The sequence below is a fragment of the Macrotis lagotis genome, chromosome X, assembly GCF_037893015.1.
Source record: "Macrotis lagotis isolate mMagLag1 chromosome X, bilby.v1.9.chrom.fasta, whole genome shotgun sequence".
In the NCBI taxonomy this organism is placed as follows: domain Eukaryota; kingdom Metazoa; phylum Chordata; class Mammalia; order Peramelemorphia; family Peramelidae; genus Macrotis; species Macrotis lagotis.
Window position 1 is genome coordinate 529,937,241 of NC_133666.1, and position 23,102 is coordinate 529,960,342.

The 23,102-nt window shown below is 36.9% G+C and overlaps 1 protein-coding gene across 7 annotated transcripts in view; it reads right to left on the reverse strand.

The window, feature by feature from the left end:
• FARS2 (phenylalanyl-tRNA synthetase 2, mitochondrial) overlaps positions 1–23,102 on the reverse strand; it is a 662,046-nt gene that overhangs the window by 421,640 nt on the left and 217,304 nt on the right. For all 7 annotated transcript variants that reach the window (XM_074208467.1, XM_074208461.1, XM_074208465.1 and 4 more), the window contains one exon: positions 1,119–1,250. In XM_074208467.1, the coding sequence (XP_074064568.1) occupies positions 1,119–1,250 (132 nt within the window). The remainder of the gene's footprint in view (positions 1–1,118; positions 1,251–23,102) is intronic.

The following is a 23,102-nucleotide window of genomic DNA, read 5'->3' on the forward strand; positions in this document are numbered from 1 at the left end:
TATAAACAAAAAAGCAAAATTGTCAAGAAAGACATGTAAGTTTATTATCACAATATGATATAACACTGGCAAGATCCACATGAATGGTCTGTGTTTCATATCTGGAGACCTAGAGTGCATATATACACTTTAACATGAAAAATGAATGGGTTCACAAGACTTTGCTAATACAGACCCTTATCAAGAATCGAGACCTTCATTTATTTTGTCTTTTGAAAAAATTGCATTATTTTATAAATGGTTGACTATGTAGAACAAAACTTAGCATTGGAAGCTCTTGTTGGACACAACCTCTCCCACTATTATTAAAAACCATTCAAGCCTAGGATAAATATGGGTATGTGAGTCAAGTGACTGGTGGGGGGTGGTGTATCTTTGTTCAGCTATCTGTTGACTCCTGACATCCAGTGAGATGCAAAATAAGGAGACAATATTAGCTAAGGTGTTTCTTATATTCACAGAATCTCCCCAGGGTTCAATCAAAACAACAATTTCCTATTGATGGTGATGGTACTCAAATATGCTATGCTCAGGTGACACTATCAATTAATTGCACAGAGGCATGGAATTCTATGAAACCCTATGATAGCAACTTTAACTAGTCACAGGGAAGAAATACAGTGGGTGAAAAGTGCATCCCAAGGTAAACAGTCAACAAGTGTGTTGTAACTTGGCCAATGGCTGAGTTCAGCCTTGAGTAATAGTGAGAGAGGTCCTGATGGCTCTTATTCAGGGGACTGTGCAGTGTTTTTGAGGATCTTAAACTGGCCAGGGTCTTTAACACCAATAATGTCTGGGTATACCATGTGGCATACAAACACCATGATCTTGGATATAAATATTCTCTGGGCATTTTATGGATTATGGTTCATGCACAACAAGTAGTATAAAATATACTATCCAGAATATGGCTAATGAGAAAAGAAAATAAGTGGGACATACAGTGAAAAAGAGAGAGAATACAGAGGGGTAGCCAAGAATGATATGCAGATACCTTGAGGATACTAAGAGAACTAAGAGAAGGGCTCCAAAGAGTTGCAAAGATCCTTGGTGTAGAAGATTTATGGAAAAATATAGGGAAAAAACTGCAAAGAAGCACTAAAGTATGGAGTAAGTACCTGAATTGACTAGTTGTTGCTCCATGATCCCACAGCCCAGCACCTCAATCCATTCTCCTTGAAAGTTGATCTCCATCTCAAAAGACGGATGAGTGAAAGGGAAGTAGCAGTCCACCCATCTAATCTCCAGTCCTGCAACAAATATTTCAAATAAATAAATAGTGGGTGTTAAAAGGCTTCCCACTCCCTCCATGTGGATCAAACTTGCCCTTCAGCTAATGACACCAATTACTGTATACTGAAGAAAATAAATAACAAACAACCTAATTTGCAACACTTTAGTGTGAGGCAATAAATCTTTAAACTTGTGGGAAAAATGACCATGTCTTTTCTAATATGAAAAACACTTTGTGCAATTCCAGCAACCTCTGAAACCAAATCAATCACTTGTCAAATTTCTGCAACCACCTGGCAGAGGAGGAAAAATAAGGCAAGATCATGGGAAAGCAGGTAATTCTGTTATTTTCTGTAAGTGGAAATGACTAACAGCTCCTTGAGGACTGGGAATCAGGGGGAGGAGGTTTATTTCTTCAGTTTGTTGTCTTTTACTTTAAGTCATTGGTTCTATAACCCATTAAAGAAAAACTTGATCTACTTTCATTTCAATTTAGACACAATAGAAAACTTTTTTTGAAAAATTTCCCCTCTGAATATTCAAGTTCTAATTTACAAAATGCACTGAGGATTAATCACAGATTTACAGCTCTCCCTAATTTCTCTGAATAATCACAGTATCTTATCATTTTATCTTCACAATACTAGGAGGTGAATACCCATTTTACAAATAAAGCAGACAGTGACCTAAATGACTTGCCCAGTATGACAATAGCCACTATGTTAGAGATTGGATTTGAACTAAAGTCATTCCAAGTCCAGAATCAGCATTCTATCCACTGTGTCATCTATAGGGTCAGTAAGAATCTCCCAATCTCAGGCTCTCACATCCTTCATTTAAAGAACTGGCCACAGTTGCATTGAGGTAGTTCTCACCATCAGAAAAATAAAAGTAGCAACTGCTTGGTTATGGGCTTAGAAAGGTAAGCTAATGAAAGATCATCTCTAAGGTCTCTTCCAGGCAAAAAAGACACTCCTTGGCTCTAAAAACTTTCCTAACTCTCCCTTGAGAATTACAGCATGTCACTGTCATACACCACTTTAACAAATGTTCTCTCCTAAAAGATTAGATTTCCACAAATAATCTTGGGCATGCAAGTATGAACCTCACCAGTGCTCTCCCAAGGCAAGAACTGCATTCAGTTAATTTCCTTTGGACAGCACCTACAACAGTTCATTAAGCTCTGACACTTAGCAACTGCTTAATTATAATGATAATGAAAAATACATTAAAATAGGAATAAAGGCCAAGCTCACTTTGCATATCTTCATTTAATAGAATATTACATATAAATTAAGCAGGGATTCAACATACAGATCTGGAAATTTATTCCTATCTACATCATGATTATTGGATAAAACCAAAGAACTTCAAAAAAATGGGAAGAAGGGATTAAAGAAGGGTTCAAAGTGTTATTTAACACACTAAGTGAAGCCCATACTTAATGGGTACTTGCTAAGTAAAACCAGTGAATAATGTGTATTACTCTCTTACAGAGCTTTCCTTTGAGTTTTCATTAAAAAATAAAAACCACTATTCAATACTGTATTAGAAATGTTAGCTTCACTTCAGCAATAAGAAAAAGATATTGAAGGAAATAGAATGGGGAAGGAAGAGACAAAACTCTCACTCTTTGCAGATGATATGATGGTATACATAGAGAATCCCCAAAAATCATCTAAAAAACTACTAGAAATAATTAGCAACTTTAGCAATGTTGCAGGATATAAAATAAACCCTCATAAATCCTCAACATTTCTATATATAATTACCAAGATACAGCAGAAAGAGCTAGAAAGAAAAATCCCATTCAAAATAACTTCAGACAATATAAAATCCCTGGGAGTCTACCTGCCAAGGTAGACTCAGAAACTTTTTGAAAATAATTCTAAAACACTTCTCACACAAATAAAATCAGATTTAAATAACTGGGCAAATATCAACTGATCATGGATAGGTCAAGCTAATATAATAAAAATAACAATTCTACCAAAATTAAACTACCTGTTTATTGCCCTACCAATCAAAATTCCAAAAAAATTACTTTAAAGAGTTAGAAAAAATTGTAAGTAAATTCATATGGAGAAATAAAAAGTTGAAAATTTCCAGGGATTTAATGAAAAAAGTGCAAAAGAAGGTGGCTTAGCCGTACCAGATCTAAAATTATATTATAAAGCATCAATCACCAAAAGTGTCTGGTATTGGCTAAGAAATATAGATTGGTGGATCAGTGGAAAAGACTAGGTGCAATAGCAAGAAATGATTATAGTAATCTGCTGTTTGATAAACCCAAAGAGTCCAGTTATTGGGATAAAAACTACCTCTTCCTTAAAAACTGTTGGGAAAATTGGAAGTTAGTATGGCAGAAACTTGGATTAGACCAACACATACTCACACCCTATACCAAGATAAGATCTAAATGTATATAGGATTTAGACATAAAAAACAATATTATAAGCAAACTAGGAGATCAAGGAATAGTTTACCTGTCAGATCTATGGAAAAGGAAGCAGTTTATGACCAAGGAAGAGATGGAGAACATCATTAAAAACAAACTAGGCAATTTTGATTACATTAAATTAAAAAGCTTTTGCACAGACAAAACCACTGTAACCAAGATCAAAAGAAATGTAGTAAATTGGGAAACAATTTTTACAACTAGTATTTCTGACAAAGGAACCAATTCTAAAATATACAGAGAACTGAGTCAATTTTTTTTAAAAAACCTAGCCATTCCCCAATTGGCAAATGGTCAAAGGATATGCAAAGGCAATTTACAGATGAGGAAATCAAAGCGATCCATAGTCAGATTAAAAATTACTCTAAATCATTACTTAATAGAGAAATAAAAATTAAAGCATCTCTGAGGTATCACCTCACACCTCTCAGACTGGCCAATATAACCAGAAAGGACAATGATCAATGTCGGAAGGGGCGTGGAAAATCTGGGACATTAATATATTGCTGGTGGAGCTGTGAACTCATCCAATCTTTCTGGAGAGAAATTTGAAATTACATCCAAAGGGCAACAAAAATGTGTGTATACGCTTTGATCCAACAATACCACTACTGGGTCTATACCCTGAAGAGTTTATGAAAAAGGGTAAAAACACCACTTGTACAAAAATATTCATAGTAGCCATGTTTGTGGTGGCAATTAAGTGAATGTCCTTCAATTGGGGAATGGCTTAACAAACTATGGCATATGTATGTGATAGAACACTATTGTTCTATTAGAAACCAGGAGGAATGGGAATTCAGAGAAGCCTGGAAGGATTTGCATAAACTTATGCTGAGTGAGATGAGCAGAACCAGAAGAACATTGTACTAACTAACAGCAACTTGGCGTTGTCAGTCAACCACAATGGATTTGCTCATTCCATCAATGCAACAATCAGGCACAATTCTGGGCTATCTGCAATGGAGAATACCATAAGAATTATGGAGTTTGAACAAAGACCTAATACTATTACCTTTAATTTTTTTAAATCATTTTCTTATGTAATTTTGCTATTTCTTATACTTTATTTTTCTTCCTTAAGGATATGATTTCTCTCTCATCACATTCAACTTAGACCAATGTATACCATGGAAACAATGTAAAGACTAACAGACTGGGGCAACTAGGTAGTGTAGTAGATAAAGCACCGGCCTTGGAGTCAGGAGTACCTGGGTTCAAATCCGGTCTCAGACACTTAATAATTACCTAGCTGTGTGGCCTTGGGCAAGCCACTTAACCCCATTTCCCTTTCAAAAAAAAAACCTATTAAAAAAGACTAACAGATTGCCTTCTGTGGGGGGGGGGGGGGGTGAGAGGAGGAGGGAAGCAAGATTAGGGGGAAAATTGTAAAATTCAAAATAAATAAAATATTTCTTATTAAAAAAAAAAAAAGTAATGCCCATAAAATGCATGCTATACATTTGAGGCATTCTGCTTTGAAAGGAGGTGCCTAAAAGACTTTTTGGGACATGCATTTTTCTTGTGCATAAATGGTTTGGCTTGATTTTTTTTAAAGAATAAATTTAATTTACAAAAATGAAGAGTGTCTATAATAAGGTATTCATAGATAGCCTTTATCTATCCTTGTAATTTAGAGGATGATAAAGTTCTTGCATAATGAACCTCTGCCTTCTCTCTCTTCTCAACTGCTTCAGATTCCTTCACCTTCTGCAGTAGAAGAAAATTGATCTAATTTTAGAAAAACTCAAAAGAAAACAAGAAATAAACTTATATATGAGGGGATAGAAAAATTTGTCTCAATTCAGGCAAACCTTCAATGTTCAAAAGTCCATGACAGTGAGAAAAATGAAGAATGAAGAAAAGCAGAAACTGCTGACAGTGGTAGTTCAAAAAACAAGATTGATTAGACAACAATGCAAGTAACAGAAGTCATATTCAGTAAATTTCAGTTCCCCCCCTTCTTCTTTCATCAGCTCTTTTCTTGAAAGATAAGTGTTTTCTACATCTGCCTGACATGCAGACTTCAAAACAAATAACTTTCATTTCTCTCTAATGTGGTGCTTTTTTTCCTGTGATCATCTTTTGCCCAATTCTCATAGATTGTCAAAAATTAAAGAATATTAAACTCCTTAAAATTCAGCAGTATGCTGCTTTACTTGTAGTGACTTGTAGTGACAATGCAAAATATTTGAGAGGAATTTTAATTAGTACATTATAATTTTCAAAACATATGTTGTTTCAGATTTTAAACATGACTATTGGAAAATAAATTAGGCTCACCAAGTCAAAAGATGAAGCCTTTGACTTTGCCTTGATCTCTTCACATGGTATGGAAATGGCCATTGATACCATATCAGATGACTGAAGGTATTTCTGTGTTGGAATGTGTTACAGGTTCTAATAATGTAAGAAGAATGACTGACTGGATCAAGACTAATATGTAGTTATATCATAAAAGGAAGAGTCAGAGACCAAAAAAGGAAATAAATAAAACAGTCACGAGCATTTATTAAGTATTAACTACATTATATGGAAATGTGGTATGCATTGAGAATATAAGGAAAGGCTCAAGGAGCTCCAATTCTAAGGGAATCAACATATAAATAACTGTACATATGAGGTATATAATGTGTGTGTGTGTGTGTGTGTGTATGAACTTTTAGATAATTTCAGAGAGAAGCCCCTAATGGAGGTGAAGGGTCAGGGTGGCAGGTAAGACTGGACTTGGACTGGAAAAGATCTTGAAGGAGTACAAGGAATCCAGGAAGTACAGATAAAGAAGGAAAGAATTCCTGAGAAAGTTATTCTGTTGGGAATAACCAAGTGAAAACGCACAGAATCAAGAGATGGAGTATCTTATATAAAATGTCCAGTGTAGGTGGGCTCTCAAGAAAATAAAGGGGAGTAAAATATAAGAAAACTTAAAAGGCAGGAAAGATTCATGTAAGGATTTTGAATCCCAACAGAAGATCTTCACATTTAATCCTGGAATTTGTAAAGGGCCACCACAGCTTATTGAATACAGCATGACTTCTCAGACCTACCTGTACTTTAGGAAAAATACTTTGGCAGCTGATTGTAGATCGTAATCAGAATAGATTCAAGGCAGGGAAATTAGCCAGAAGGCTATAGCAATAGTCCAAGTCTAAGGTGGTGAAAAGGGAAGAAATACCTATAATGTGAGTAGAGAGATGAGGACATATCCATTCTCCCTTATGAAGGTAGAAATAATAGGATATGACAACAGGTGGGACATGCAGGGGAAACAAGCAAAAAGAGGAGTAGAGGGCGACACTGAGATTGTGAGCCTGGATTCTGGTGGTACCTCCAAGAGTAACTGGGAAATTTGAAAAAGAGGATGTTTTGGAGGGAGAATAATAAATTCAATTTTGGACATGCTGAGTTTGAGACGACTGTGGGGCATCCAATCCAAGATGTCCAAAAGGTATTAGATTACAGCACAGAAGAGACCTATGAGAGTTGATAAAATAAGCAAACTAGACAAAGGGAAAAGGGGTCCAGAACAAAGCCTTGGGGGTCACTTATGGTTAGAAGATCTAAACAAAGTCCTATTCAAGTTTCAGAACTCAGCCTTCTTGCAATAAAAATTTCACTAAAGCATCTCACAGGAAGAAGAAACAAGTACCACTGGATAGAGCCTGGAAAACAAGGATCAGAATTACTAATCACTTTCACTACTATAAGTAAAGGTCACTGTGTAGGTTCAATTGAGAAGGAGACTGGATATCCAGCAACCCAAAATTTAAAATTCCAATTGAGAAAAGTTGGAGAGCTTTATATAGTTCCATGAGAAGTGGGACTCACCGGAGAATAAGAGATCATTTTCCTTTTTGGGGGTTAAGCCACAAAATTAAATATAAATCTAGATAGAGGGCAGTAGAGTTCTCTGGGGAAATGTGAGGCTCATCAGAAGAAAAGTGATTAGTTGTTTCCTTCTGGAACCTCCATTTTAAGAAAGGAGCCCCAGGTTGGCCACATTCTTGCTTTTATTGGTCTTCTTTCTCCACCTTTCCAGAGCAGCCTTCTCACCCTGGAATTGTGACCATGTCTCAGCAAGTCTTCTCATTTTGGGAAATCCCTCCAATCCAAAAGATTTTTTCCTCTGGTCACTTTCTTTCAGCTCCTCCATTTGTGGGAGCCATATATAATCCTTCATTCCTTCCTGAGCTCCAGCTGTGACTCTCTAAACTCCACCATATTTGTTCTACATTCGACCTCCCTCTTCGGCTTCCTTTTATACATGGTCCATGAGTCCATGTACAGTCCAATAGATTATAAATTCCTCAAGGACAGGAACTGTCATTTTTCTTCTTGCTAAATCTTGTGTCTGCAGTGCTTAGCAAAATGGAAGCACATAGAGCTAGTACTTAATAAAATCTTGTTGACTTGACTCCATTCTCTGGTGTTTGCCTTTCAGTGGAATTTCAACTCTAGGGTAGTGCTACAAGTCTGGAGTCTTAGGGAAAGGAGGTGAACCTTGAATTTTTTTTATAAGATGAAGACAGGGCAATATATGTGAGAGTTTGTATGTATATATTTGTGTATTGGGGGGGGTGTTGGGTGTGTATGTGCTTTGTTTGGGTGTTGAGGGTCCCAGAGTCCCTGAGACTAGACACAAAGTCCAAAGGAAATCTTGCATGGGAGGGGCCATGTCCACAAAATGATTTCTGAAAAATTCTTAAGAATGAACTCAATTCATCTAAATCTAGAGACTTTTGTCCTCTCAAATTAGAAATGACTTTAGCTCTACAAAGGGTACTTTTTAAATGAAATATTTAATAATCTTAGATTTCCCTCAACTGCTTTTTTTCTGACATTTATGCCTACTATACCATCTTCCATTTCCAATTCTAAAGTCTACATTTACTACATTACATTTCTAATCTAAAAAAAAAAAAAAAAAAAAAAAAAAAAAAAAACAGCTTCACGTAACTCTAGAGTCTGCTTGCTGATTTTTATGAATCAAAAGAAAACCCAGAGCAATTTTTTAGAAATCTGAAACTCTGGGATGGGATCCCTGGGAATCTTCAATGAAATGAAAGTGACCTTTACGGTATAGGTCATATATATGAATTTGTAAATGAGGGTATAAAGATGATGTAACCTGACTCTGCCCTTGACTATCTGGTGTTATTGCTGTTTTCAGGACTTATATAGGAGAATAAAATTATATAGGTTGAGCCTCTAATGAACAAATATGGTCAAGTTCGAGAGGTTATAGAGTTTTAATTTATTGGTTCATTTAACACAAAACCATTCACCTTAAACATTCTATTTTTTTAGGTTTTTGCAAGGCAAATGGGGTTAAGTGGCTTGCCCAAGGCCACAGAGCTAGGTAATTATTAAGTGTCTGCATCCGGATTTAAACTCAGGTCCTCCTGACTCCAGTGCTGGTGCTCTATCCACTGTGCCACCTAGCTGCCCCAAAATATTCTATTTTAAATGAATTTATCAAGATGACCTCACTTTCCTTAGAACAGCCCTGTGAGGCAAGTTGCTGGGGTTTCAATTTGTATACTTTGTAGTCAACAAAATCTAAATAATTAGGACTAATTTGAAAAATTAGAAATAATTCATTCAGTTAATAAACATTGAAGTGTCTTAATGTTGCAAGCTTCTTTCTTTCACTGATGCTGAGTTCTACACATGCTACTACATCTTAAAGAATAATGTGGGGAGCAGATATACAGAGATATATACACATATATACATCTGTATACATATATACCCACATGCATGCATGTATGAGACATGTCTACATACCCACCTGTATTCATGTGTGACACACCTGCAAACATACACATAGATCCATATACACATGCACACATGCACATCTACACACACTGCCTACATGTGTATGCATACACACGTCAAATTATGCAGTGCATGCATACCACTCATATATGTACATGTATGCCCACCTGAATGCAAATAATCTATATACATATATGTATGTGTATAGACACAACAATAATAGCATCTAAAGAGTGCCCACTTTCCAAAGGGACTGTGAAAGTCAAATGAAAATATAAGTAAATATAATATAAAGAAAATATAAATAAACTGATAAAGATCAATAACCTATAAGTGTCACCATCTGTAAAGTGGGGTTAATCTTCCATTTGTAAAACTTTCTGGGAGTTGTAAAGATTACACTTGAACTGCAATCTATTCACCTACTGAACAGGAATGCAACCTGTACAATTGTGAGATTCCAGTATTATGAAGATTGAATGAGGAGACATGAAAAATTTTTTGCAAATCTTGAGAATCCTATATAAATCCTAACTTGTTTAAAAATATTCAATTTTAAATCAGAGGACCTGAATTTTGGATCTCAGCTATGCTACTGATTACCTTCTTCCTCTAAACCTATGATTTTAGGAGGCTATGGGAAAAATATATATATGTACCCAGGAGTCCACCCCACCCAGTCCCCATCCCTACCCTACCGTATTCACTGGGATGAGACAAAAACAGGGAGAAAGAATAAAATAATTCTTTCTAGTTTGGCAAGACCAGACAAAAAATCAAGAGCACACCATTTGATTTTGTTTCTTGGTTTGGTTTGGGTTTGGAGTTTTTTTGCAAGGTAATGGGGTTAAGTGGCTTGCCCAAGTATAGCTAGGTAATTATTAAGTCTCTGAGACCTGATCTGAGCTCAAGTACTCCTGATATCAGGGCCAGTGCTCTATCCACTGTACCACTTAGTTGCCCCAAGAGCACACCATTTGAAAAACCAGGATTACCCCACTCCACAAACTGAGTAGGACTCTGGTAAAAGAAACACAATGCATGGATACAAATTCAAATTTTAAGTACTTTGTGTGATTTATTGGTACATTTGAAAGAATTCTTTCAATCTTCATTAATTTCTTCTTCTTAGAGATAATGTTTTCAGGAATGACTAATTTGCCAAAAGCAATAAAGTCTTTAAAATTTGAAGACTTGATAGACAAAAGCAAAGTGTAGGCATGTGTATATACATGAACATGCATGTTACATATGCACAAACATATATGTCCTCATCAATATTGCCCTTCACCAGAACAGATATTAAATCAAGAACTTATATAATTATATAGAAGTTAATGAATAAAATGTGGCATTCATTTGTCTATAGGTTTCTTGCTATTGGTATCATAGAAATTGTGGGATCCTCCAGTAGTGAAGCTACAGCACTGGCTGTCTTTTAAATGGCTTTTTGAATCAAGTGGTGTGTGTCCTGCAGTGTTTTTGCATTAAACAGGCAATCAGGGATCACTTTCTGGATTAATGAGGGCTTAGAACAGGTGTTTAGTAGGTGCTTAACAAATGTTTGTTGATTGATAATAATAGATTAATGAATAACAGTGATGAGTATGAAGATGAAGATGATGATATTAGGCAGCATGGATCTCTGAGTAATGAAGACTAGATTCATATCCATTCATCCCGCCTCTGACACATATGGATTGTTGGATGCCTGGCAAGTCACTCCCTCCACTAAGGACCCAGCAACATCTAAGGTCATCCACTGAGTGGAACAGGGGCAATGTTCATCAAAGACATTTCTCAGAAACTTCCTACATTGATGAAATCACGGGTTTTTTTTTTTTAAATTTAAAAAACAGAGGAAAAAAAAGGAATTTTCATATAAGTTTCACAACCAACATGGGGCAATGACTCTGTGGGAACAGTCCCTGACATCTGATCAGGAAAAACACCCCACATCATAATTGGGGCTGATCTCTTGCAAAAGACACTGGGTGTAAATTCTGCAGTTTCTCTCATTTCTTTCACCATGTTTGTCTCTGTCCTCTTGTTCTCTGCTTCGTTCTCTGACTCAAGTCCATCTGTTTCTGTCCTCTGTCTCTGTGTCTGTCTGTCTGTCTCTCTCTCTCCCCTACATATACATACATATATATATATATACATATATATATATAAATGTGTATCTGTGCATAAACTTATATGCATATTTCTGACAATGTGGTAACAATGTTTCATCACTATGTGGTTTTGTTTTCCTAGTATCTAGTACCCTTTATACCATCTTTACCTTTGTTAACACATTAGATTCCTCTGTGAGAATAATGAAATTTTCCTTTATTATTCCCTCAACTGCAAGTCATTGGGAAGCCATTAGGAATATAATAGATAGGGGTGGAGTCAAGATGGCAAGATCTTGAGTCAAGATCTCTTCTGAACTCTGTCCCAAACCCCTCCAAATACCTTTAAATAATGACTCTAAACAAATTCTAGAGTAGTAGGACCAAAAAAAAGATGTAGTGAAACAATTATCCAGCCCAAGACAACTTGGAAGATTGGCTGGAAAAAGTGTTGCGCAGTAGAGGCTGCATCCAGTATAGTAGGAGCTGCAGCCAATGAAGTAGAGGTCATATCCAGTGCAGTAGAGGTTGCATCCAGTGCAGCAGGGGCTGCATCCAGTGCAGGAGAGGCTGCATCCAGTGCAGCAGGGGCCGCATCCAGTGCAGAAAAGGCCGCATCCAGTGCAGCAGGGGCCGCATCCAGTGCAGAAAAGGCCGCATCCAGTGCAGCAGGGGCCGCATCCAGTGCAGCAGGGGCCGCATCCAGTGCAGCAGGGGCTGCAGTCAGTGAAGTAGAGGACACATCCAGTGCAGGAGAGATCGCATCCAGGGCAGCAGGGGCTGCAGTAATCCAAGAATAGGCAGCAGGGTGAGTGGGTCAGTGGCAGCACTGGCAGTTCCAGACCTCTCACCTCAGAGATTGCCAAGGACAATTTGGAAGTCTGTTGCAGAGTGAGAGAGAGTGCAGCACAGACCCAACCTCAGTGGAAGGGAAAAGTCTTTGGGAATCATTAAAGCAATGGCAGCTGAAGCTGAGCTCTCAGCCCACAGATAATAAGGGAGTCAGAAGGAGATTATAGGAGTCTCTGCAGGACTTTGTTGCTTTGCCCTTACTCTGATCTGAGTCACAGTCACAGGTATTGGTCTTGGGAAGAGAAGGAATAGTGGTACCCCAGAGACATTCCTCATAATTCCAGGGCAGATCAGGGTACAGACCAGGAGATTAACAGAAATCTCTCCTTAGATCATACTGCCTTGGAAGAACTGTAAATTTGCAGATACCCAAAAGTATATGTGAAAACAGTTGCCAAAAATAGTCCCAAACCTTGGAAATAGTATACTACCCACCTGAAAAATAGAGCCCCACCGTAACAAAGAATGAAAACCAAGCCATAGACTGGGAAAATGAGCAAACAAAAAAGAAAAAGAAATCTGACCATAGAAAGTTATTATAGAATAATACTCAGAAGAAAACTACATCCAAAGTCTCCAAGAAAAATAGGAATTGATCCCAGGTCATAGAAGAGCTCAAAAAGGATTCTGAAAATTAAATAAGGTAGGTAAAGGAAAATTTGGAAAAAAAAAAAAGGAAAATCATGAAAAACAAAGCAGCAACTTGGTGAAAGAGGTAAAAAACATGGAAGAAAGTAACATCTTAAAAACCATTCTGGGTCAAAAGAAAATGCCAGTGAGGAGAAGAAGGCCTCAAAAGGTAGAATTGACCAAGTGGAAAATGAAGTACAAAAGCTCAATGAAAAAATACTTAGAATATGGAATTCAGCAAAGGGAAGTTGATGACATTCTGAGAAGTCAAGAAATAATAAGACAAAACCAAAAGAATGAAATACTAGGAGATAATATGAAATGTCTCACTGGAAAGACAGCTAATTTGGAAAACAGATCCAAGAGTGATAATTTAAAAATTATTGGACTCCTGAAAGCCATGATCAAAAAAAAAAAGAAGTCTAGAAATTATCTTTCAAGAAATTATCAAGGAAAACTGGCCTCATATTCTAGAAGCAGGGGATAAAACAGAAATTGAAAAAAATCCTTCAATCAGCTCCTAAAAGAGATCCTAAAAATAAAACTTCCAGGAATATTATATTCACATTTCAGAGTTTCCTGGTCAAGGAGAAAATATTGCAAGCAGTCAGAAACAAACAATTCAATTATCAGAAGCTGCAGTTAGGATTATACAGGATTTAGCAGCTTGTACATTAAAGGAACTTAAGGCTCTGAATATGATAATCTAGAAGACAAAGAAGTTTGGATTATAACCAAGAATCAACAATCCAGCAAAACTGAACATACTCTTTCTGGGAAAGTAATGTACATTCAATCAAACTGGGGACTTTCAAACTTTCCTATTGAAAAGACTAGAGCTAAACAAAAATGTGATCTTCAAATATAAGTGAAGCATAAAAAGATAAATGGGAAAGGGAAGTTATAAGGACTTAAAGATGTGGATTTTTTGCATTCCTGCATGAAAAAATGATACTGATAATTCATCTGTTTGTCCTTCAATCTTGAGGAAGACCATGACATTATATGATGCCATGATAAGCACATGGATTAGATTTGAGTAAAGGGGTACTGTGCTAAGTCACCAGTCTCACTTTCTCCTCCAGAACCACCTGGGTCCAGTGACCAGATATGAATCATTAGTTTTTCTCATTTCACTTATTAGGGCAACTACAAATAAAGATGGATAGATAGATAGATAGATAGATAGATAGATAGATAGATAGATAGATAGATGATAGATGATAGATATAGATACAGCTATAGATATAGATATATAGACAGGGTACAGGTGGGAGTTGAATATGAAAGGATAATATATCAAAAAGATGGAGCTACAGGATGAAAGAGGAATCTTTTGGGAGCAAAGGGAAGGGAAGGAAGAATGGGGTAAATTATTTCACAAAAAAAAAGTAAGAAAATGCTTTTACGGTGGAGTAGAAGGGGGAGGTAAGAGCATGTGAGTGAACTGGCTCAGAAGGAGAATAATATACACACCTAATTGGTTATAGAAATCTATCTTATCCTACAGGAAAAGAAAGAGGGGAAGAAGAGGGAGAAAGAAGAGGGGGGAATGATAGAAGGGAGGGAAGATTGTAGGAAGGGGTAGTTAAAAGAAGAACATGTTTGAAAAAAAGAGAGGGAAAAGGAAAGAGAGGACTAAATAAATGGGCATGGGGGAAATAGGACAGTGGGAGATATAGTTAGCAATAATAAGTGTTGGGGGGAAATACTGAAAAAAGTTTCACTGAAAAAGGACTCATTTCTCAAACATAGAGAATTAAGTCAAATTTATAAAAAAAAATAAGAGCCATTTCCCAATTGATAGACAATAAAAAGAAATGAACTGTTTTCAGATGAGGTTATTGGTACTATGGCCATGTTTAAAAAAATGTTCTAACTCAACTACTAATTGGAAAAATTCAAATGGGAATATTTCTGAGGTAATATCTTAGAGATACCTACTGGATAGGCTAATAGGTCAGAAAAGGAACGTGACAAATATTGAAGGTAAGGTAAGGAAAATGAAACATTAATACACTGTTGGAGTAGTTGTGAAATGATTCAAACATGCTGTAGAACAATTTGGAACTATTCCAAAGGGTGATAAAAGCATGCCTCCCCCTTTGACCTAGAAATGCCATTACTCTGATCTGTATTCCCAAACAGATGAAAAATGGGATGGAAAAGGATCTATATGTATAAGGATATTTCAGCTCTTTTCTAGTGATAAGGAATTGGAAATTGAGGAGCTAAGCTCAATGGGAAATGACTGAACAAGCTGTGGTATATGATTGTGATGGAATGCTATTCTGTTATAAGAAATGATGACTTAGTAAAATCTGGAAAGACATGAACAGATTCAATGTGAAATGTACTATATTCAAAGTAATAGCAATATTGTAGGATGATCAACTATAAAGGATTTAGCTTTACTCAGCTGTACTGTGACCTAAGACAACTCTGAAGGACTTAAAATAAAGAAGACTTCCCAACCACAGAAAAAGGTTGATCATGTCTGAATACAGATTGAAGCATACTATTTTTTACTTGAAAAAAAAAAAACAACAGCATCACTGAGTGAGTATCATCTATGATGGACTTAGTTATTCTCAGCAGTTCATTGATCAAGGACAATTGTAAATGACTTGTGATGAAAAATGACTTCCACATCCAGAGAAAAGAAACTATAAAGTCTGAATACAGACTGAAACATACTATTTTCACTTTTTAAAATTTGCTTTTTTTAATTTTTCTCATGTTTTTTTTCCCTTTAGTTAAGATTCTTCTTAACAGCTTGATTAATATATTAAACATGATTGTACATAGAAACCAGTAACAAATCACTCTTTGTCATGGAGGGGAGAGAAAAGAGGAAGGCAGAAAAATGTGAAACAAAAGCTTACAAAAAGATGAATGCTGAAAATTATCTTTACATGTAATTGAAAAATAAAATAATATTTTAAAAATATAAGTAAAAACTAACATTTAAATACTGATTTTAATATTTTCAAAATACTTTATATAAATTACCTCCTTTGATGTTCACCATAATCTTCTGTGTAGTATTACACATATTATTTACCCCATTTTATAGGTGAGAACACCAACACAAAATAGGTAAACATTGCCTATTATCGTAGTTAGTGTCATGAACAAAATTTGAATCCAGGTCTTCCTGATTCAGGTCTAATATTCTATCCACTACATCACACTTTCATATTATGATTCTATAATCTATGTATAAGCTAACTCCTGTAGCTTGCTTCCAAACCTCTCCAGACTAATACATAAAGACCCAGGAAAGCAGGAAACTGCAAAGAAACATTGCTCTCCCAAATATATAAAATGCAAAACTGAAAAGATAAGACCTGTTTTCTCTGGATTAGTTCCCAGACTGTGGGCCTGGAAGAAAACATGCAGATTCATTACATAGCACTAAATGCTATAAGGGCAGAGTTCCTTGGCAGAATTTATCCAGATTTGTGCTTTCTAGTTCTATCAAACCCTCCAACAGGGCTGAATCATCATGGACAGGAGAATGTGGTTGGGGTGTTATAGCCAAGTATCAACTGAAGGTGTAGTTCTTTTGTCCCACTGTTGGGGGTGCGGGGTGTGACCAGCAAAAATCCTCAGCCACGTGAATCTCTTCTGCAGATGAAAAGGAAAAGATAACCAATGGGTATGATAGCAAATCATACTCCTTCAACCTTTGTACATCAAAGAGTTCCTTTTGAAGGGAACCTGCCAATTTTCTGTTTCCTAATGGGGGACATCTCCACTTCTCAGCTTATTCATTGAGCAAAGATGACTGAAATATGATGCAGCAAATGAAAAGAAGGCTACTGGCTGGAACAATTTTTTTTTTCCAGGGTTCCTTTGATGATTCATTACTCAACTGGCCTCAGGGCAATAGTACTATAGAAGTCTATCACTACAGTTCTAAAAATCATTTCAAATACACACAATAAAAGTGACACCACTAATTCCTATCAAAGGGAAAGGGATATTTTATCACAGTTAGCATGGGGTTGCTCCAGGATTTTTCTACTTCCCCTTATCTATCATTATTCACTAATCCTATCACTATTCCTAATATCTTTGAATATCTCTTTTACTGTATCTGAACTCAAAGAAGTTTGTTTGTGGCCACCTTCTACAGCAATTATTTTATCTTCAGTTTCACAAAGGCATTTGGCCTTTTCAAAAGGGATTCTGGAACAAATGACAATTGCTGTTTCTTTTATTCCACTCTTCACCATGATTCCAGGCAATAAAGAGACTTCCATTTACATTACAGAAAGAAGTTTGTCCTTTGCCTACTATCTATAAGATTTTTAACAAGTTAATGCAGCAAACATTTAACAAGTATTGGTTAATACCACCATATTTGAGACACTCTATTAAGTCAGTAGGGGTACAAAGATTAGAGTCCCTGCCTTGAAGTTTCTTACACAGTACTGAGTAGATACACCATGTCCACAAAAAAGTATATTAGAGGGGCTAGGTGGTGCAGTGAATACAGCACTGGCCTTGGAGTCAGGAGTACCTGGGTTCAAATCTGACCTCAGACACTTAATAATTACCTAGCTGTGTGGCCTTGGGCAAGCCACTTAACCCCACTGCCTTGAAAAAATCTAAAAAAAAAAGTATATTAGAGGATAAACTAAATTGGCAGAGATCAGTCAAAATTGGAAAGCTTGGGATTTGAAGATGCAGAGTTGAATGAAGTACACATTCTAAGCATGGGGAAACAGATGTAAATGCACTGAGACTGGAAATGTCAGGTCACATTTGTGGACAACCAGTAGTCCAGTTATGCTTAGAGCCTGAGAAAGAGAGAAGTATGAAATAAAAGTAAGTGAGTGGTTACCAGATTGTGCAAGAAAGGGATATGGAAGCCAGATTATGGAAGGTCTTATATGCAACAGTGAATAATTTGTAGCACCTGAGTCCTCTTCATTCACTGACCTCCAAGAAAACTATTCTAGGTTTCTCAGTTCTTTGTTAATCACAACCCTCTCTGAACCCCAGCTATGGTTTCTCCAATGATGCATTTTGCTTTTACTAATCAGATAGATAAGGGTCAACATTTAGTTCAAACAAAGGTATTAAATGAAATATTATAGTAATAGAGATAACAATACATTCTCTTCATAAAATTTTATCTCACTTTCCTGCAAAAACACCCATGCTTAATGGGAGGAGTAGATATTAATAGGGATTACACATAAGGATTACATCCTTAATTGTTAGAGTAGACATTCATAGGGATCCACAGGATCACACACACCTACACAACAATTAATACAAATGTCCAGAGTACAAGAACAAATGGAAGAAGATATCATACCTTAAATGCTAAAGAGCATTCCAGGAATATCATCATGTTGCTGATTTCCTAGGCCTCTTCAGACCCCTGTTGCTCACCATAGATACTGCAGCTACCCCACTCTCCTGCTGGGTACCATATCTGTGCTCCTTGCTGGGTCATGCATCTACCCTGCCAGCTGGTCTTTAAATATTCATCTATTTCCAGTAAGTCTCTTCATGCCCGGGAGGGTAATAGCTCTTTTTCTTGAGTCCTTTCAGGAACTTTCACCATATATCAGGAGAGGAGCAAGGGGCAGCAATGTGGTTCAGAAACCTCACCCTGCAGAGGAAGTGTTTGACTCTTTTCCCTTCCTACTTCATCTAAGCTACAGACAGTCTTTAGCTAAGGTTCTATTCTCCAAGTGATGATGTTTGTCCTTCATTCTCAAAGAAGATCATGACATCATGGAGGTGATGCCAGGACAAGTCCATGAATTGGATTTGAGTAAGGGGGACTGTGCTAATTCACCAGTCTCATTTTCTCCTCTAGACCCATCTGGGTCCAAGGGTCAGATATGAATCAGATGACTGGGGATGACCCTGGATTCGAGGCAATCAGGGTTAAGTGACTTGCCCAAGATCACACAGTTATTAAGTGGCAAGTATCTGAGGTTGGATTTGAACTCCTATCTTCCTGACTCCAAGGCCAGTACTCTATCTACTGTACCACTATAGTGGGAGTTCAATGGCTCCAGAGAAGAAAGTGAGGCTGGTGACTTAGCACAGCATCCCTCACTCAAATCCAATTCATTTGCTCGTCATGGCATCACCTCCCTGATGTCACAGTCTTCAAGAATGAAGGACAAAACAAGATCCTCCAAGAGTACTACAGTGCTGACCAACAACCACTGCTAAACTCTCTTCAGCTATGGTGAGAAACCTAATTTAATTCTTAGGCCTTATCATGCCCTACCTATTGAGACTTGAGCTCTACTCCCACTAAACAGAAAAGGGGCTGAAACTGTGGTGAAGAAATTACTTTTAATTTTCTCTATCATGCTCCTCTTATGTAATGATAAAGCGGAGCTAACAACTTTACCTCTTTTTCCTCCAGGGGGGAAAAGAACATAGTTGACCCTAGAGGCAATGGAAAGTCACAGATTTTTTTTTTTAAACAAGACAGTGATATAGTCAGATTTGTGCCTTAGGAAGATAATTGTGGTGATTAGGAGAGGATTAAAAAGAAGAGAGAGACTGGAAACAAGGAATAAGGAGATTATCACAGAAGGAAAGGCAAGGTGATGAGAACCTAAACTAAGATGGTGGCTGAGTAGAGAGAAGCATATGAATTCAAGAAATGCTAGAAACATATATTTATATATTTATACATATATGTGTGTATACATATATGCATATACATACATATACATACACATATAATATATGTTATAGAATAATATATATTATAATGTAATTTATAATATATATATACTATCATATACATTTATTATAGAATCTGATATATAGTAAGTAACTGATTATACTGAGGTTGATTATATTCAAGGCGGGAGATTAGAGAAAAGGGGTCAAGCCAAGGAGGACTCCTCAGCTCTGCATCTAGGGGAAATGGGAGGATGGAGGTAATCTTGACTAAAATCAGGAAATTTTTAAACCCATTTCACTCAGTTCTATCAATTAGATATGGTTATTGATCTTTCAAGGTTTATCCCAGAGATTCTCTTCTTAGAAGTGAAAAAATTCTGCAAAAAAAAAAAAAATTCAAGTGTTCTTTGGTTGCATTCAAGTACCTTTTTAGAGGCATCTCAATTCTGGGAGCTAGATTTGATAGCAACAAATCAGGAGAGGGCACTGGGCTTGGAACCAAGGAGATAGTGATTCAAATTTTACCTCAGACACTAACTACCTGTGAGACCCCACTACAAGTCACTTAACTTCAATGAATAACCTTAATTAATTCATTTACAAAGTGAGTGGGGTGAACTCTGTGGCCTCTAAGACCCCTTACAGCTTTAACAGTAGAATTATTACCTACTGAACTCAAGAAATTCCATGGCTATATTTTTATCATTATATATTTATCAATAGATATTTTAGTGGTTCCACTCATCTGGCAACTTCAAAGTCTTCCACATTCACTAGAAAACAAAGAATAAATCAATTTCTTTATCCGGGGGTGTGCTGGAGCAGGCTCTTAAAGCTATTGTAATGTGAGCATTTACAGCCCAGTAATACTATAAATCAAAAATCGATTTACTGTTTTGTTGATTATCTAGTCTTAAAAAAGTGATGGAGAAAATGTAAATAATGTAAATTAAATTTAAAAGAGTATTGAGCATTTTGGAAACCAGTTGTTGAACATCAATCAGCATACCATTTATGCAGTAAATGCATAGGATTTTTTAAAAAAGTGAAATATATGCACTGTATAAAGGTCCAATATATATGAAAATATTTATAGTACCACTTTGTGAGGTTGCAATATATTGGAAACAAAGTGAGGACTTATCAATTGAGGAATGGCTGAATAAATTGTGATAAAATATTTAAGGGGCAGCTAGGTAGTACAGTGGATAGAGCACCAGCCCTGGAGTCAGGAGTACCTGAGTTCAAATTCGGCCTCAGACACTTAATAATTGTCTAGCTGTGTGGCCTTGGGCAAGTCACTTAATCCCATTGCCTTAAATAAATAAAAAAAATTTTAATTTAGCAAACTACTACTGTGAATTAAGAAGAAAAGACTATCAAGAATTGACCTCCCAGCTTTTGTTCCTGGCTTTGGAACTTTAGAAATATGCAGTCTTGTCCTGGAATTTCCCTCAGAGCCTGTCAATGCACCCCTGCAATGCCAGAACTTCCCTCTCTAAGGTCCAGTCCCTTGTTCCATTGGTGAGTTCTTTATGGAGCCTCTATTTTCTGTAGGAAACCAAATTGGTCTTCATTTCATTTTTCACTTCCCTCTTGCCCCAATTCCTGGTCAAGACAACAAAAGCAAGCCTCTGAGCAAGGTTCCTTTATTTTCCACCCCTCCCTGCTTCTCAGCTCTTACTGCTTAAAGGAAATCCTTTACTTCCCTACTGACTCACTGACTCCCTCACCAGAGTGACTTTTCCAATCTTTTCAACCCTCCTAAAACTTTCTGTAGCTCACCTTAGCCCCCTCTCCCAGTACATCCTTGAAGCATCTGGTCTCATATTTCTCTGAGAAAAAAAATTTTTTAGGTTTTTTTGCAAGACAAAGAGAAAATAGGGCATTTATGAGAGATGCTACAAGACCAAAAATGACAGTCCTTAATGATGGATTTTATATAGATAGTGAGAGAGGAGTTGAAGATAACCTTTAGGTTGGAAGTCCAGGTGACTGGGAGAAGATGGGGATAGCTTTGACAGCAACAGAAGAGTGAGAAAGATGAAAACTTAAGATTTTAATGGGTTTGAGACAGCTAATAGGCAACTGAAGATATGAGGTTAGAGGTTAGGAGAGAAGTTAGAGATAAGTAGAATTGAGAATAATTAGCATAGAGATAATAATTGAATTCAAGGGAGTTGATGAGATCATCAAGGGAAATAGTATAGAGGGAAAAGAAGGCCCATGATTATTCTGTTAGCAGGCATGACTTGGGTGAAGTTACAGGAAAGGAGACCAAAAAGAGTGTTCAGATACTCAGGAAGGAAACCCTTAAAAACCTAGAGAGAAGAGAGTGTCAAAATGAACAGAGCAATCAATAGTGTCAAGGCTACAGAAAAGTTAAGAAGGATGGGAATTAAGAAAATGTCATCATATTTGGTAGTTAAGAGATTGTTAATCATTTTGGGAGAGAGTAGTTTCAGTTAAATGATGAGTTAGGAAAACAAGAGTAAAGAACAGAATGACAGGGCAGCTAGGTGGCATAATGGATAGAGCACAGGTCCTGGAGTCACATCCAGCTAAGTTCAAATCCGGCTTCAGACATTTAATACTTGCTTAGCTGTGTGACCTTGGGCATTGGGAATAACCCCATAGCCTTGAAAAATATCCCCCCCCCAAAAAAAGAGGAGAGATAAAATGAAAAAATGGAGGAACTCATTATAGAAGTCATCTCAAAGAAGTTATTCACTAAAGGGAGAAGAATCATGTGCCGATAACTAGCAGGGATAGATGGATCAAGATAAGCATGTTCAGAGTAGGAAAACAGCAAGCAGACAAGGAGAGATGGAAGAGTAGTGAAAGAACAGAGATGATAGAGGAGGAAATCTGCTGAGGAAGATGAGATGTAATCATATCACTTCTGTATATAGCGAGGTTGTCTTGGCAAGGGGGAGGGACATCATTCTGTGAGACAGGAGAGAATGCAGGGATACTGGCAGAAGGCATCAAAGGGATGTGAGATTATGAAGAGGGAAGAAAAAGAATCTATTGATGAATAGCCTCAATTTTTCTCAGGGAGAGGGCAGCTAGGTGGCACAGAGGATAGAGCACCGGTCCTGGAGTCAGGAGTACCTGAGTTCAAATCCGGCCTCAGACACTTAATAATTACCTAGCTGTGTGGCCTTGGGCAAGCCACTTAACCCCGTCGCCTTGCAAAAAAAAATCTTAATTTTTTTTTTCTCAGGGAAATATGAAACAAGATTCTTAAAGGATGTAGTGGGGGAAGGGGCTAAGGTGAGCTACAAAAAACTTGAAAAGGGTTGAAAAGATTGGAAAAGTCACTCTGGTGAGTCAGTGAGTCAATAGGGAAGTAAAGG